Consider the following 13,021-nt stretch of genomic DNA (forward strand, 5'->3'; position numbering starts at 1 on the left):
TTATAACGGATAAGGTGATATGGAAGTGTGGAGTTAATTCATTTCCGCATCCTCAAATAATTCTCACAAAATCTAATTTATACTAGTGATGATCATTGATGTCTACTCCTATGGTGGGCAGTGAAAAATCTAGATTTTCGGGGAATGGCCCAAGGGCTATACGACCCTATTTCTGTAAAGGATCCATAGTTTGGCGGCACGTGTAAGGCTTGTAATAACAAAACCACATGATATCTGTCGGTTCCGGGCCTGGTGAATTGTTGATATTGAGTATCATTCGACCATTGACGCCTGATGGCGCTGGTGCTGGAATTTTGTCAATGCACTTACCGTGTGGGTAACGCCCAGCATAGAAAAAATACCACGAAATTGAAATACAACTTTTAACCATAATTTCTTCTATTTGTGACGTTTCAGTTTCTGAACAATATCTCTCTCTTTGGACAAAGGTAAGTAAATACAGATGCTGAATCTTACATACACTTGGGTCACAGATCGTGGCAATTTATGATAGACAACTGAATCATCAAATTCAGAGTCCTCAGTCAATATGTTTTTGTTCTCTTCAACTTCACGTGATCACAGTTTGGCGAGTTCTTCAAGTTGCTCCTGTTTTAAAAGTTAGAAGAAGCAAATGAGTTCTCTGACTATGAGTTTGAATAATGTTCTTAATCAAAGTCCACCTAGGCCGAAGCATCCATTTGAAAATAATTCAAAATCGAAAGCAAAATTTAGTTACACTAACCTCTGACAGAAAGATGCCATGGAACCCGTATGGAACCCTATGAGGTAACTCTATAACTGCAACAGGATCTGCTGACATTGTCTTAGCATCAATTACATACACCGCTGATTTTCTGCATGTTCCGTAAATGAAATATTAAATAGCTGAGTTCACTTATTGAATTGCAACTATAAATTAGAAAGAGAAAATTCTTCTAGCTAATAATTATTAGTGAGAGTAATACCCTGTATTCTCGTCGTGTACATGGAATATTAAGTAGCCGTCATCTTCTTCAGAAGTGGAACTAGGCTCTCGTGGAACAAACACAGCCTCTGAACCAAATCTACCAGGACCCAGGTCGAAGATGCCTTTAACATTTCCCCCAACTTCAAGCTTTGTTTTCCCCGTCTCCGGTTCAGCATGCAGATCAAATTTGATAAGCCCCGTGACCTTTGCTATGTTCTCCAAAATGCTTCCATAAACATATCTCTGTTTCCTACATTCACCCAATTATAAGCAAAACTTCAGCTGAATTCAATTCCCATGTAATTGGCGCACGGAGTCAAGGAATATTTGCTCTGATGCTTGTAGACATTATTATTCATAATTGCCAACAATAATAGAAGATACAGACCTGCCCATGTAGTGCTCGTTTATCCTAGGAAAATCAACACACGCTGGTGACAGCTTCTTTTGAGAAGCTAGGCCAGTTTTCATATTGAACCGCATCTCATATCTGATTATAAAACATCAATTAGAAAAACCTTTGCAGTACAAAGAACTATGACAGAAAATAGGTCATCGATCTCCTACAGCTCAGTCGTCTGATCTTCAAGAGTTTCTTTAAGAGGCCCATTAAACATATCTAGATCGGGATTCCGTACGCGGCAAGTTATCAAAACAACTTCCTCCTCCTCCTCCTCCTCCCAAGCATTGGCTAAAAGAGATAGTTCTAACAAAGTCAAAATGCATGCATGTAATCGGGAGAGGACTTCATGCATCAGCTTCTTGAAAACAAAAGAGATTATTCGTTTTCAGACAACCATCAATTACAATTACCATAAAGATAATGCTCTTGTATTTAATCTCAAAATCAGACTCCAAACATGGTGCCACACAGAATTAGAAAAAAGTGCTAACCATGCTTAATCATTTTTTAAAAAAGTGTTCCTTATTTGAAATATCATGACTACCAATATTCATAAAGATAGTGTTGCATACATTTTGTTTCAGTAGATGGACAAAGAAATAATCAAGAACAGTACGCATTTACAAGAGCAAGTCAGACACACCATTATGGAATATATAGCAATTTGGAAGCTCAAACCATCTGATTTGGAGATCATCCCTCGCATATCGTGGAAGTACACCAAAACGAGCTTTTATAGTTGGATCAAATGCATATATCAACTTGTTTTCTTTTACCATCTCCTGAAAATTGAAACATTATACATATGTGAAGATGAAAAACAGGGGATCGTCATTGTGCATAATTAATATAAACAGAATCCAATGCTTGAATGACTCCATAACATATCAATAGTGTAATCCTTGGAAACTATTAAATAAAATTTTCTGGAAGGATTTTGAACTTGGTCCACAATTCCTCCACTTTCTGCATCAGGGAAGTGAATTTCAGTCATGCAAATTCCTGCGAGCTCTAAAAAGTTTCTGAATGTTGGCTTCCTTTACATACATATATGAACTCCACTCAATATTTACTATTATTACATAATTAGTACTAGGTTCCTCGAATAAATTTTTATATTGAAAGTTATTTGTTAGCTCTGAGAACATTAATTACTTGTGTCACATATTATATTCCCTGGACTCTGTAGATTAACAATTTTTTTTAACATCTAAGTAGATTAATATTCATGCTCTGGCACTTTTTAAACGTTTTCACAAAACCTTAAATCAAGCAACTATTCCATTGTGAATTCAAACAGCGCTAGCTTTTATAGTTTAATTTAATGCCCATCTGATTAAATTCTGTTGAAAATTTTCTCATTTCTTTATTAAGTCGCGCAACTTCGTTGGCACTTGTGACTTAAGTGTTGGTGCATTTCATTTACCAAGTGAAAAACAAAAGTGCAAGAATTAGAAAGTCCAACAGACCTTTTGTCTGAAACACATGGGAAGATCCAGGAAAATTGCATAATTCTCAGTGATGGCAAAGTCGTGCATCATGATGGGGGCAGACATTGTTATAGGTACTGGGTCATGCATGAAACCATCCTTCGATATAACTCGGTAGGTGACATATGGAGGAGTTTGTGTATAACCAAATGTAAACATCTCGTCTGTATGCAGATATCTTGTGAATCATTCTTTTTCTGTGGGAAAATTTGGCTGACAGGATTATTTTAAGGATATGGGTTTTACCAGTGTAAGGGTCAATCTTTGGATGTGCAGTGAAGGGATGATTTAATCGCTTATCATAATCCAGCATACCAAGCGTTTGCAGATCTCCATCTTTCAAAACTTTAAGAACATCTGCATAATGCAACAGGTTTAAGAATTTATATTCCCTCTAAAAGCAAGCAACAAGCTCCATTAGAGAACACTATAAGGAATGAATAACACCGGAGAACATTGTCATAATTTATGGTCTCCATCAGACCCTCTGATTTCTCCAGAAAGTTAAAACAAAGAGAGAAGCAAGGTAAGCTTACAAGGTTTATCTATCTCGGAAAGAACCAGAAGTTTTCCATGGTGGTATATGAGAGCGGTATTACCTGGAAGAAAGTATTAGATAAATAGTAAACTTTTCATCTACATTGCCCAAACACAAAAAAATCCTGTGAACTGCCTATAACAAAAGCAATGTAATATGAGTAAGGTAGGGTGATCTTAGTTTTCCATGGTGATCTTAGTTTCAAATTTTATTTTGCTAATTAAAAGAGAATAGAAGACCTCCAAATGTCAGATGAATATCACAGATGATTAATGGCAGATAAACGGATGGGGCACACACATGAAAGAAGAGAGGGGAGCTTTTCCCAGGGATGATCCTGGTGCTAATTATATCAAAATGAATTCACCGCATCTAACTGCTTCATTGACACTTCTCTACCCAAAGTCGAATAAGCAGAGATTAATCAGCACTTTTAACAACTTCAAACTGTTCATTTCCCTTTCTTCATAATGCTTGGATTAGAAAATAAAATTTAAATCAGATGCTATACACCTAGACAAAGAGTAGCAGAACATGAAAAACAGAAACCATGCAGTAAGGATCACACAGAAACCCAATATGCAAAATAATTCTTGGAGAACTGTATCAGAAAGAATTTGACAAACTTATAATGATCCTTTAGTCTTCAGCTCAGAACATGTTTGCATTTCAGCAGAACAAACTAAACGAATCTACCTGCCCCATTTCCGTATGAAAAATCCAATACTTTGAAGCTTTCTCTCAACAATGTCATGTTAACCATGAGTAATCCAAAAAGCCCCTTAACATCTCCAATCTGCAAAAACATCCAAACTGATAACCCAGACGCAAAAATCTATTTACAGGATTCCTTCATTCCAAGTTCCATTTCTAAAATTTTTTAAAAAGCCTCTCTCTTCATATTTATACCTTTGTAAATTTAGCACCTCCAAAAAATTCTTCCTGTTTAAGACGTGATGTCTTTACATAACGGGAAACATATGCTGCCTTTCCATCTTTGATACGCAAACCATGAAGCATGCTGCAAATGCACAGAAATATAACTGTCTGTGTGTCACCGCAGTCATGGTGAGCTAAAGAGAAGTAAATATAGCAATGGATCAATGTTTACTATGGGAACCCCAAGCCATCATAATGTGGCGGTTCATAATGAATTAAACACGCACACACAGATACGTCTCCTAAGGTAGCATATTCATTCTATTGTGAAAAATCATAGAGATACGCACCCGTCTCCATCGAACCTGCAGGAAGCAACAAAAGAGAATTAGCAAAAGCAATCACCTGTTAGCAACTAGAAAAGAAGTAACGTTTCTGAATACAGAATTATGCGTACACAATGGACAGACCAATGATATCCAGCCACGGGGGCAAACTTTGAGTTTGGACCAACTCTGATAAACTCGCCATTCAAGCACTCCTAAAAAAGCATTTACAGTACTGAGAAATAGAGATTGAAATTTGTATAGATATCGTGTTCAAGAAGGCTCAGCAATGCGAATGCGATGTGTGTATTAAAATAAATAAATAAATAAATATCCACAAAAGAAGCCGGCGGGCCACTTAGAACTAACAGGAAGAAAGCCAATGACGGGAAGGTCTGCCGTGGGAGGTGTTTCGTGGCGAACCGGGCCGAAATTACCGGAGAGATAGTGAAGAGGCCGTGACGAGTCGTGCTTGAATTTCACAATCAGTCCTTCCAGAGAGTCGATTACCTTAGCGGCCAACCCTTTCTGCGGCTTTGGATTCACCGCCACAATACCACTATCTCCGCTGTTGCCCTTCAAGTTTAATTTCGGCCTCTCCTCCGCCGTCACCGTTCTATCTCCGTTGGTGACAACTGTGTGTTTTTTACAGTAAATGTTGGAGTTGATGCGACGTTGATTACTGGAAGAAGCCGTTAAACAACTAACTCCCGCAAAATGATGCGTCGTGGTGGCAGTAACCATCATTAACCGTGTGTTACTTTAGCTTCACAGTGAGCTAACTGCCTAACTCCTCAATTCAAAACTGCTTTCCTTATTTGGATTTTTGTTTGGAATCTCAAAAAATATAATAATAAGAAGAAGAATCTTTCCGTAGCATGAAGCAGCCGCTGTGCAGGAGCACTGTCGAATCAAGATTTAACAACAAGAGAGCAATGGAGCCCACGCACATGAGTCAATTATTTGAAAGAGTACGATCATGATAAGAAAAGCTTGATGTTTTAAGAGATTCGAATCGGTCCTGCTCAGGGATGCCACAGCCACACATAGCTAAGCTTTAGGTCAAGTTGATCTAAACTGATTTAATACATCTTTTTCATTTTACACTCATTTTTTCTTCGTGTATGTATGCTGTTGCTGCTGTGCGTTTCGATATATTATCCATCATATTACTGTCCATTGAAGCTAGTTTTTAAAACTCGCGGTTAATTTGCAGACTTGCTAACTACTACTTCAGGGAGACAGATACTAGTTTTATCCTGCTGCAATAGCTAGGTACAATTTAAATTCCAATACAGAAGTGCTATTAGCACTTAAAATAATAATACATATTTAATTTTTGTTAATAATGATAAATCACGACGATATGACTTTAAATAATTAAAACATAAAATAATAAAGTATTTTGTCAATGGAAAAGTTAAAAGTGCAGATTTATAGACTACTCGTATAATCTATTTTACATTTACTTATAATTTTTATTTTTAATAGAAGTAAAAATTTGGATACTTACCCAATAGCACACGAATAATGATAAATCCTAATCAAATTTTGTGAAAGAGTGGATCTCTCATATATTAATATAATAAAAAATTACATTATCAATTATGGGCATATTTTTCGAAATTAATTAATTGCTATATTGATTAAATATATTACTTTTTTTATTAGTTTTATTCAATTATTTACTACTATAAAAACTACTGCAATAGTCATATCATTATTCTTTTATATTAAAAAAATTGCAATTAAATCTGCATAGGTTATTTCCTTTTTTAAATTTAAATTTAAATTATTTAAATATATAAACAAATTTTAAAAACTTGATCGACATCAGACAAAACCCAAACTTGACCCTGACTTGATTCTGGCTAGCTTCTTTAAGGATTGGACCCTTTATTTATGTTATAGAGTCAAGCCCGAACTCAATTTGACGTATTGACATCCCTAATTGTAATTATATCTAAGAACAAACATATAATTAAGCTCATTTATTGTGTTTCTCTCTCTTCAAACTCAACACATTCCCCATGGTTTTTTTTCTCTACAAACACCAATTACTTCTCTCTCTAAAAAATATAAAAAAACAACAAGTCTTTTTCTTTTTTATATTTTTGACTTCATCTGTGCAACAAGACTCCAATTTATTTTATGGATAAGGAAAAAAAAAACTTGACTTTTGCCAAATATATTATCTTTTTAATATGCTTATTGAGTTCAACAGTTTATATTTTCTTAAATTAAACCTTTACTATTATGGTCGTGATTAGGGGAACCATTAAAAACTCCACTTAACTTTATATAGTTCTGCAACCTCATGATCTCCACCATGAGGTGTGGCTAATTAAAAATAGTTAAATTGGAATAAACTGCAAAAAAAAAAAGATTTAATTGGAAAAGAGTATTTTGTTATTAAAATAAAAATGAAAAAAAAGGTTCCATGAGAATTTTGAAGGGGATGCTAGAAGAGCTTCACGCATTCAAAGGTAATCGTTGGTTCGGAGCCCATAGCCAGCAAAAGTGGGTCTCTTTTTTCCCCCCAATTCTTTGGAATAATTAATTATTGAGTTGGATTATTGGCACCTCTTTAATCTCTTCATAATTTTTTTAGTTATTTTTATTTTAATTCCAAAAACATCTTTTTTTCCCTTTTAAATGCACTCTTCTATTTTTTTAATTTAATTTTTTATTGTTAAAACTTAAAGTAATATTTTTTTTTAACAATCTTATTGTTACCCTACACATAAATTAAAAAGTTTTATAGATAATAGATTTTTTAATTTCGGTCAATAGTTAATTACATATATTTTAAATTATAATTTGAAAGCATTCCAAAGTGTGAAAATTCTTAATTGGTAAGAAATAGGAAAAGAACATTGCATTATTCTAAATTTTTATAATTTATTTTGGTTAGATGAAAGTGGCAGGTAAAAAGTAAAAAAATAATAATAATAATAATAATAGATTAATTATGAAGTTGTGGGAACTAATTTTAGGTAAGTTACAATTATCAGCTGCTGTGGCTGACATTGTATTATCGATGTTCTCGGCGATATGCTGACTTGCATTTCTTCTAGAAAAATTTTATCTGCACCTGTTCGAATTAAAGGAGCAATTTACGATCGAGAAAAATATTAAAAGAAAGAACGTATATAACGGGTAACAAGAAGAAGAGCACACATTAGGTGTAAAATCATATCAATAGGCTGGGGAAATTAATCAAGATAAGTGAGCTTATCTTTCACTTTGATAGTGAATTGGCTAATTGCGGGTCTAATGAAGCCATCATATAATATCAAGGAATGGACTTGCACGTGCTCGCGCTTGTTTCGGCAAGAGCCTTCAAAATTGGGTCATCAACTAACCTAACTGAAAGAAGACTAAATTTGCAAGTCCATGTTAGATCCATAACCAATAGTATGACCTATGTCAGGGTAGAATTTGATTTTGGAATAAACAATGATGGCATATAAGACTCTCGTGACATCCATAAGTCTCGGTTAGGCTGCCAAAATTGAAGCAGTTATGACCTAATTTAACAAACCCCAAATGCATTATCAATTTCTCACTAAGCATGGGCTCTCAATTTATTTATTTATGATTTTTATTTTGTCAATTAAAAAGTCATCCGAAGTGTCAACTCCCTAATGTTCTTCCCGGCGGTTTGTTTTTTTGTGTACTTAATTATGTACAAATCAAGAAACTCCCTTAATCTAAATTTAGCTTAGTTGGAGGACCTATTAATATAAATATATTTTTCTGAAATGTATTATTACAAATATATTATTTCTTTATTGATGGCTAAGAATGAAGATGGAAATTAGTTCGGTCAGATACAGAGTTGTCAATATATCCCTAGGCCCATCCAAAAAATAATTTGAGAAAGGTGAAAAACTTGCGATTTTCGAAGACAAATAAAAAAAAAAGAGTCTAAATTCATATTAATTCATCCTAATGGGACAAGATATCTTTCCAATATTTTAGTTTATTAACAAAGTTAGTAATAAATAAATAAATAGAGAAAGCACTCATCATATATATTGTGAGTGGCAGCAAAGTCCTAAAGTCCTAACTCATTGCAACCCATATTCCACATTCCTCAATTGTTACTCTCAACACAACACGGCAAAGCCCAGCGATAGATGATGCTACTATTACCTATTCTTTAATTTAACCCAAAAAAGCGCTCGCAATTCCCATTCTTTTTTACCATAATCTCACCTTCTTTGTTCCTTACAGACTCGGCTAAGTCACCTAAAATAGTTCTAACTATTCCCCCAACTGATAAATCTTCCAAACACTTCCCCTCATTTCTATTTGACGTTTTTGCCTCGTTCATTCTTCTGCTTCACGTATGCCCCATACACATAACACACATAGCATAGCTTGTTGTCATCCCAAAGTTATTTGCAACCATCTTGAACTTCCCAACTGGGGTTATTTTTTTCATCAAACTGCTTTCTAACTAGATTCAACTAATTATATATTTACTGAAACATGACCGGAGCCAAACCAAATAGTGGAGGCGAAAGTGGGATCGCAGCATCCCTTGACATCGATTGAAGCGGGTCAAAAAAGGACTTGCCCATCGCATTGTAAGACTCTTTTTATTTGACCCGGTTCCAAAGAGCAACAAATTATCCCAAAATAAACATGTCAACGGGCATTTTAATTCCGACAATGAAACTGTGGTTTAATACCAAAGATTGTCGTCATAGCTTAAGAGGATATACCAAATTATTCCTAACACACGCTAGCATGCATGCATATTATGAATATGCATCCATACATACATGCGTTAGTAGATTCAGTTCTCTATTCTTAAGTAATCTCTATTTCATTAAAGCCTAATTAAGAACTTAGAAAACAAAACCAACTTTATTTATACTTGGTTATTACTTCATTCAACATTTAAACAAGCGTATGTAGCGTGCTTATAGATGCATATACAGCGAGAAGAAGGACATATATGTAAGTCTTTTCAGGCATGCATGCACGGACATGCATGATGATGTGTAACCATCTAATCTAACAAAATTACTAAGCTTTGGTTTTCTTTTGGAGAGCAAAAAAATGAAGCCATGATTTTTCTTTCGTCTCAGTCTCTTGAATCTCAGTCCATACCTCTCTCATGAGACAAAATTTTCAAAGCAGTCGTAGTCATTGCTTCTTCCACAAACCCCCTTCTCTCTGTTTTCCCAAAAATCAACATCACTTTTCTTGCTATAAATACATACACACATTCATTTCACACAGCATACCTTAAATTTCTATAACAACTTTAGCAAATCTTTTTGACAGTTTTAATTTTGCCCTTGCGTTCTCAAAAAGTTGGAACGCAATTAAACGTCAAAATGCACCCACAAAGGCAATATTGGTTACCTATATTCTTGGCTATGTTAGTCTCTTTTTTCTCCTTCAGTTTTAGCAGCTATCAAGGTGACCGATTTGTCACAACTCGTGATCAATACCAGAGATTTGGGAGCCCAATCGGGGTCGATTCGGAGTCTGAAACGACTTTGACGAGGCTGTACGGTCGTGCAAGTGCTCCTGCTTCTCCAACAAAGTTTGTGAATGTGGACGATTTTGAAGCGAAAGCTGATGGAACTGATGACTCTAAGGTACATACAATAGCAGCTGTTACAAATAGAAAACATAGATATCCGTTATTTTTCAGTTAGAAGTACATAGTAATTAATTTGGGCAATTTTGTTCAGGCATTTATGGAAGCTTGGGAGGAGGCTTGTTCTTCTGAAAATGAAGCTGTTTTAGTCGTCCCCAACAACAAAATCTATCATCTTAAGCCAATTACATTCTCAGGTCCCTGCAAATCTGATCTTACAATGAAGGTGAGTTTACGAATGTGCATGCATGGGGCCGATAACACACTATTTATGAACGATACGGGACAATTTCTGATTTGAACAATTAATGCAACGTTGTTTTAACGCGACAGATTTATGGAACAATCAAAGCATCTGTTCGTTTATCAGACTATAGCAGAGATCCAAGGCATTGGCTTGTGTTCGAAAATGTCAACAATTTCAGAGTCGAAGGTGGTGGCACAATCGACGGCAATGGAAAAGTTTGGTGGAGAAAATCTTGCAAAGTCAACAAATCCCTCGTACGTTTATTCGTATATTGAATTATATATAATTAATTCCATATATACTACTCCTTTTTTTTTAATTCATAATATAATTTTATTAATTTTGTTAATTTTCTTCTCATGTTTCCGCAGCCGTGCAACGACGCACCAACGGTAAGTCAAATTAAAATTCTTGCTGCCTTATATTCATTCCTAATTCTTACCTAACGTTATTTTTAAGATAAAATGTCAATCTAATTTTCATTTATATTTTTCTCCAACCAAAAAAAAAAAAAATGGTCTTACAGGCAGTAACATTTTACGGATGCAAAAACGTGAGAGTGTCAAGCCTGAGGTTCCGAAATTCACAAAAAATGCATCTCACGTTTCAATACTGTGTCAATGTCAGAGCTTTGAATCTCCTGGTAATTGCACCGGGGAACAGCCCTAACACCGACGGAATTCACGTCACCGGAACTCAAAATATTCTTATAAAAAACTGCGTCATTAGGACAGGTAAGTAATTATTTATATATATTTAAATTAACCACATAATCGATTTACTCAGCTGCTGTTAAATTCATCCTATTACAACCTTTCTTAATTCTTGTTTTTTTTTTTTTTATGAAGGTGATGACTGTATCTCAATAGTAAGCGGATCGAAAAATGTTCGAGCTACCGATATTATTTGCGGTCCGGGCCACGGAATCAGGTTCTCAATTAATCGATAAAAAAGTGCTCTAATTACATAAACTCCTTTTTTTTTTTTTCTTTCCCCCAGCTCAACTAATTTAATTTTAACCGAATATATATTTTCGTAGTATCGGAAGCTTGGGAGCCGGAAATTCAGAAGCTTTCGTGTCAAATGTGTTGGTGAATAGAGCAAGACTTTCAGGAACCACTAATGGAGTGAGAATAAAGACCTGGCAGGTAATTGATTGAAGGTCACATCCACTTATGTTTATAATACCATTAGCATTAAAAAATAAAATGCAACCACTTTGAATTTTATGATCACTTTAGCCAAATTTCAAACAGTTCTTTTTTTTTGGGGGGGGAGAAAAAAAGGCTATGGGTTCGGTAAAATGTTTCGTTGATTAAGGAAATCAAATTGCAAAATTAGAGCCGCAAATTCAGTCACAATAATTAAATTACTTAAGACTTTTTATGTTAAAGAATCAAATCATATTTTTTTTAAATTTTTTTTTTTTAATCTTTCTGGTCGATATGTAGGGAGGATCTGGCTTTGCTAAAGATATACTGTTTCAAAATGTTGAAATGCGCAACGTGAGCAATCCAATAATTATCGATCAACATTATTGCGACCAAGAAAAACCGTGCCAAGAACAGGTAAATGAACTTGATCATGAAGCGGTGCTTTATGTTGGAAAGTGAATAATTAGCGTGATATATATATAATGATGATGATGATGATGATGAAACTGTGAGTGCAGGCCTCGGCGGTGCAAGTAAGCAACGTTGTGTACCAAAACATAAAAGGAACGAGTGCTTCTGAAGTAGCAATTAAACTTGACTGTAGCAACCAATTCCCTTGCCGAGGACTCGTGTTACAAGATGTAATTCTTCGACTTGAAGAAGAAGATGACATCGCCAAAGCTTCGTGTTCGAATGTTAGATTATCTCCTCCAGGGAATTTCTTGCCTCGTTGCATTTAGGGGACAAAGAAACTGACAGTGTTCATTATTTTTACAATGCGTCATTTAGTTGTAGGTTTGATTCCACAATATTGATGATGCCAAACGATGGTGACATACATGTTAGTTAAAAGTCAAAATAAGTTGTTATACAAAAATTTTATAATTAAACATAGCATAGTGAGGTGCATGTGGTGCGCGCGTGGTATTAATTACTCGAGGAAGGATCTGTATTCTTTTAGCGATTTAAGTGATTACTTGTAAATACCATTCATTACTGTTATGATTATGATTATGTAATCCAATGCTTATTTTAGTCAAATAGAAATTATTTTCTCTGCCAACGACGTTGATTTGAATACCTACCTTTGGCAAAAGCACAGTGAAATGTTAAATGGGATCGCTTTTCACAAGTTTTATTATGAGTAAGTGCCTGTTTGGTATGGCTTATTTAAGAGTCATAAGTGCTTATTTAATCGTATAAGCACTTTTTAAAATTTTTTATGGTGTTTGGTTATTTTTTTAATAGAGTTTTTTTAGCTTAAATAAGCTAATTTATCTCTACTAGTAAAAGCCCAAAATTTGAGCTTTTGGGAGTATAGGCTATAGAGCTTTTCTAAAAATATATAATATAAAAAATATCATACAGTTTAATGGTTCAAAAGTGCTTTT

At 34.7% G+C, this 13,021-nt stretch overlaps 2 protein-coding genes across 3 annotated transcripts; one reads left to right on the forward strand and one right to left on the reverse strand.

Moving 5' to 3' along the window:
- Positions 1-369: 369 nt before the first annotated feature.
- Positions 370-5,671, reverse strand: LOC102615521 (carotenoid 9,10(9',10')-cleavage dioxygenase 1-like). Of its 2 annotated transcripts, none has more exons than XM_006482805.4 (14): positions 4,976-5,671; positions 4,751-4,821; positions 4,631-4,645; positions 4,311-4,422; positions 4,098-4,197; positions 3,400-3,462; positions 3,110-3,220; positions 2,843-3,027; positions 2,017-2,155; positions 1,538-1,661; positions 1,359-1,460; positions 969-1,220; positions 746-857; positions 370-609 (listed from the first exon to the last, which is right to left on the reverse strand). In XM_006482805.4, the coding sequence occupies exons 1-14, from the start codon at positions 5,351-5,353 to the stop codon at positions 580-582; spliced, it is 1,794 nt and encodes a 597-aa protein (XP_006482868.1). In that variant the 5' UTR covers positions 5,354-5,671; the 3' UTR covers positions 370-579. The 2 variants fall into 2 exon arrangements, with proteins under 2 accessions (XP_006482868.1, XP_006482869.1); XM_006482806.4 differs by having other exon boundaries at positions 4,311-4,474; positions 4,976-5,124.
- Positions 5,672-9,698: 4,027 nt separating this feature from the next.
- LOC102609776 (polygalacturonase) lies at positions 9,699-12,705 on the forward strand. The gene is made up of 9 exons (XM_025100519.2): positions 9,699-10,227; positions 10,324-10,455; positions 10,563-10,730; positions 10,848-10,868; positions 11,003-11,210; positions 11,325-11,406; positions 11,516-11,624; positions 11,928-12,044; positions 12,149-12,705. Exons 1-9 carry the CDS (start codon positions 9,961-9,963, stop codon positions 12,368-12,370), a joined length of 1,326 nt encoding a protein of 441 aa, XP_024956287.1. The 5' UTR covers positions 9,699-9,960; the 3' UTR covers positions 12,371-12,705.
- Positions 12,706-13,021: the final 316 nt, after the last annotated feature.

The sequence above is a fragment of the Citrus sinensis genome, chromosome 4 (assembly GCF_022201045.2).
Source record: "Citrus sinensis cultivar Valencia sweet orange chromosome 4, DVS_A1.0, whole genome shotgun sequence".
Taxonomy (NCBI): Eukaryota; Viridiplantae; Streptophyta; class Magnoliopsida; order Sapindales; family Rutaceae; genus Citrus; species Citrus sinensis.

Coding starts and splice junctions, on each gene's coding strand:
- LOC102615521 (XM_006482805.4), bottom strand. CDS start 5,353: ATGATGGTTACTGCCACCACGACGCATCATTTTGCGGGAGTTAGTTGT. Junction 4,822..4,975: donor CCGTCATTGGCTTTCTTCCT/GTTAGTTCTAAG, acceptor ATGCTTTTTTAG/GAGTGCTTGAATGGCGAGTT. Junction 3,221..3,399: donor TTCCGAGATAGATAAACCTT/GTAAGCTTACCT, acceptor TGCATTATGCAG/ATGTTCTTAAAGTTTTGAAA.
- LOC102609776 (XM_025100519.2), top strand. CDS start 9,961: ATGCACCCACAAAGGCAATATTGGTTACCTATATTCTTGGCTATGTTA. Junction 10,731..10,847: donor GCAAAGTCAACAAATCCCTC/GTACGTTTATTC, acceptor ATGTTTCCGCAG/CCGTGCAACGACGCACCAAC. Junction 12,045..12,148: donor AAAAACCGTGCCAAGAACAG/GTAAATGAACTT, acceptor CTGTGAGTGCAG/GCCTCGGCGGTGCAAGTAAG.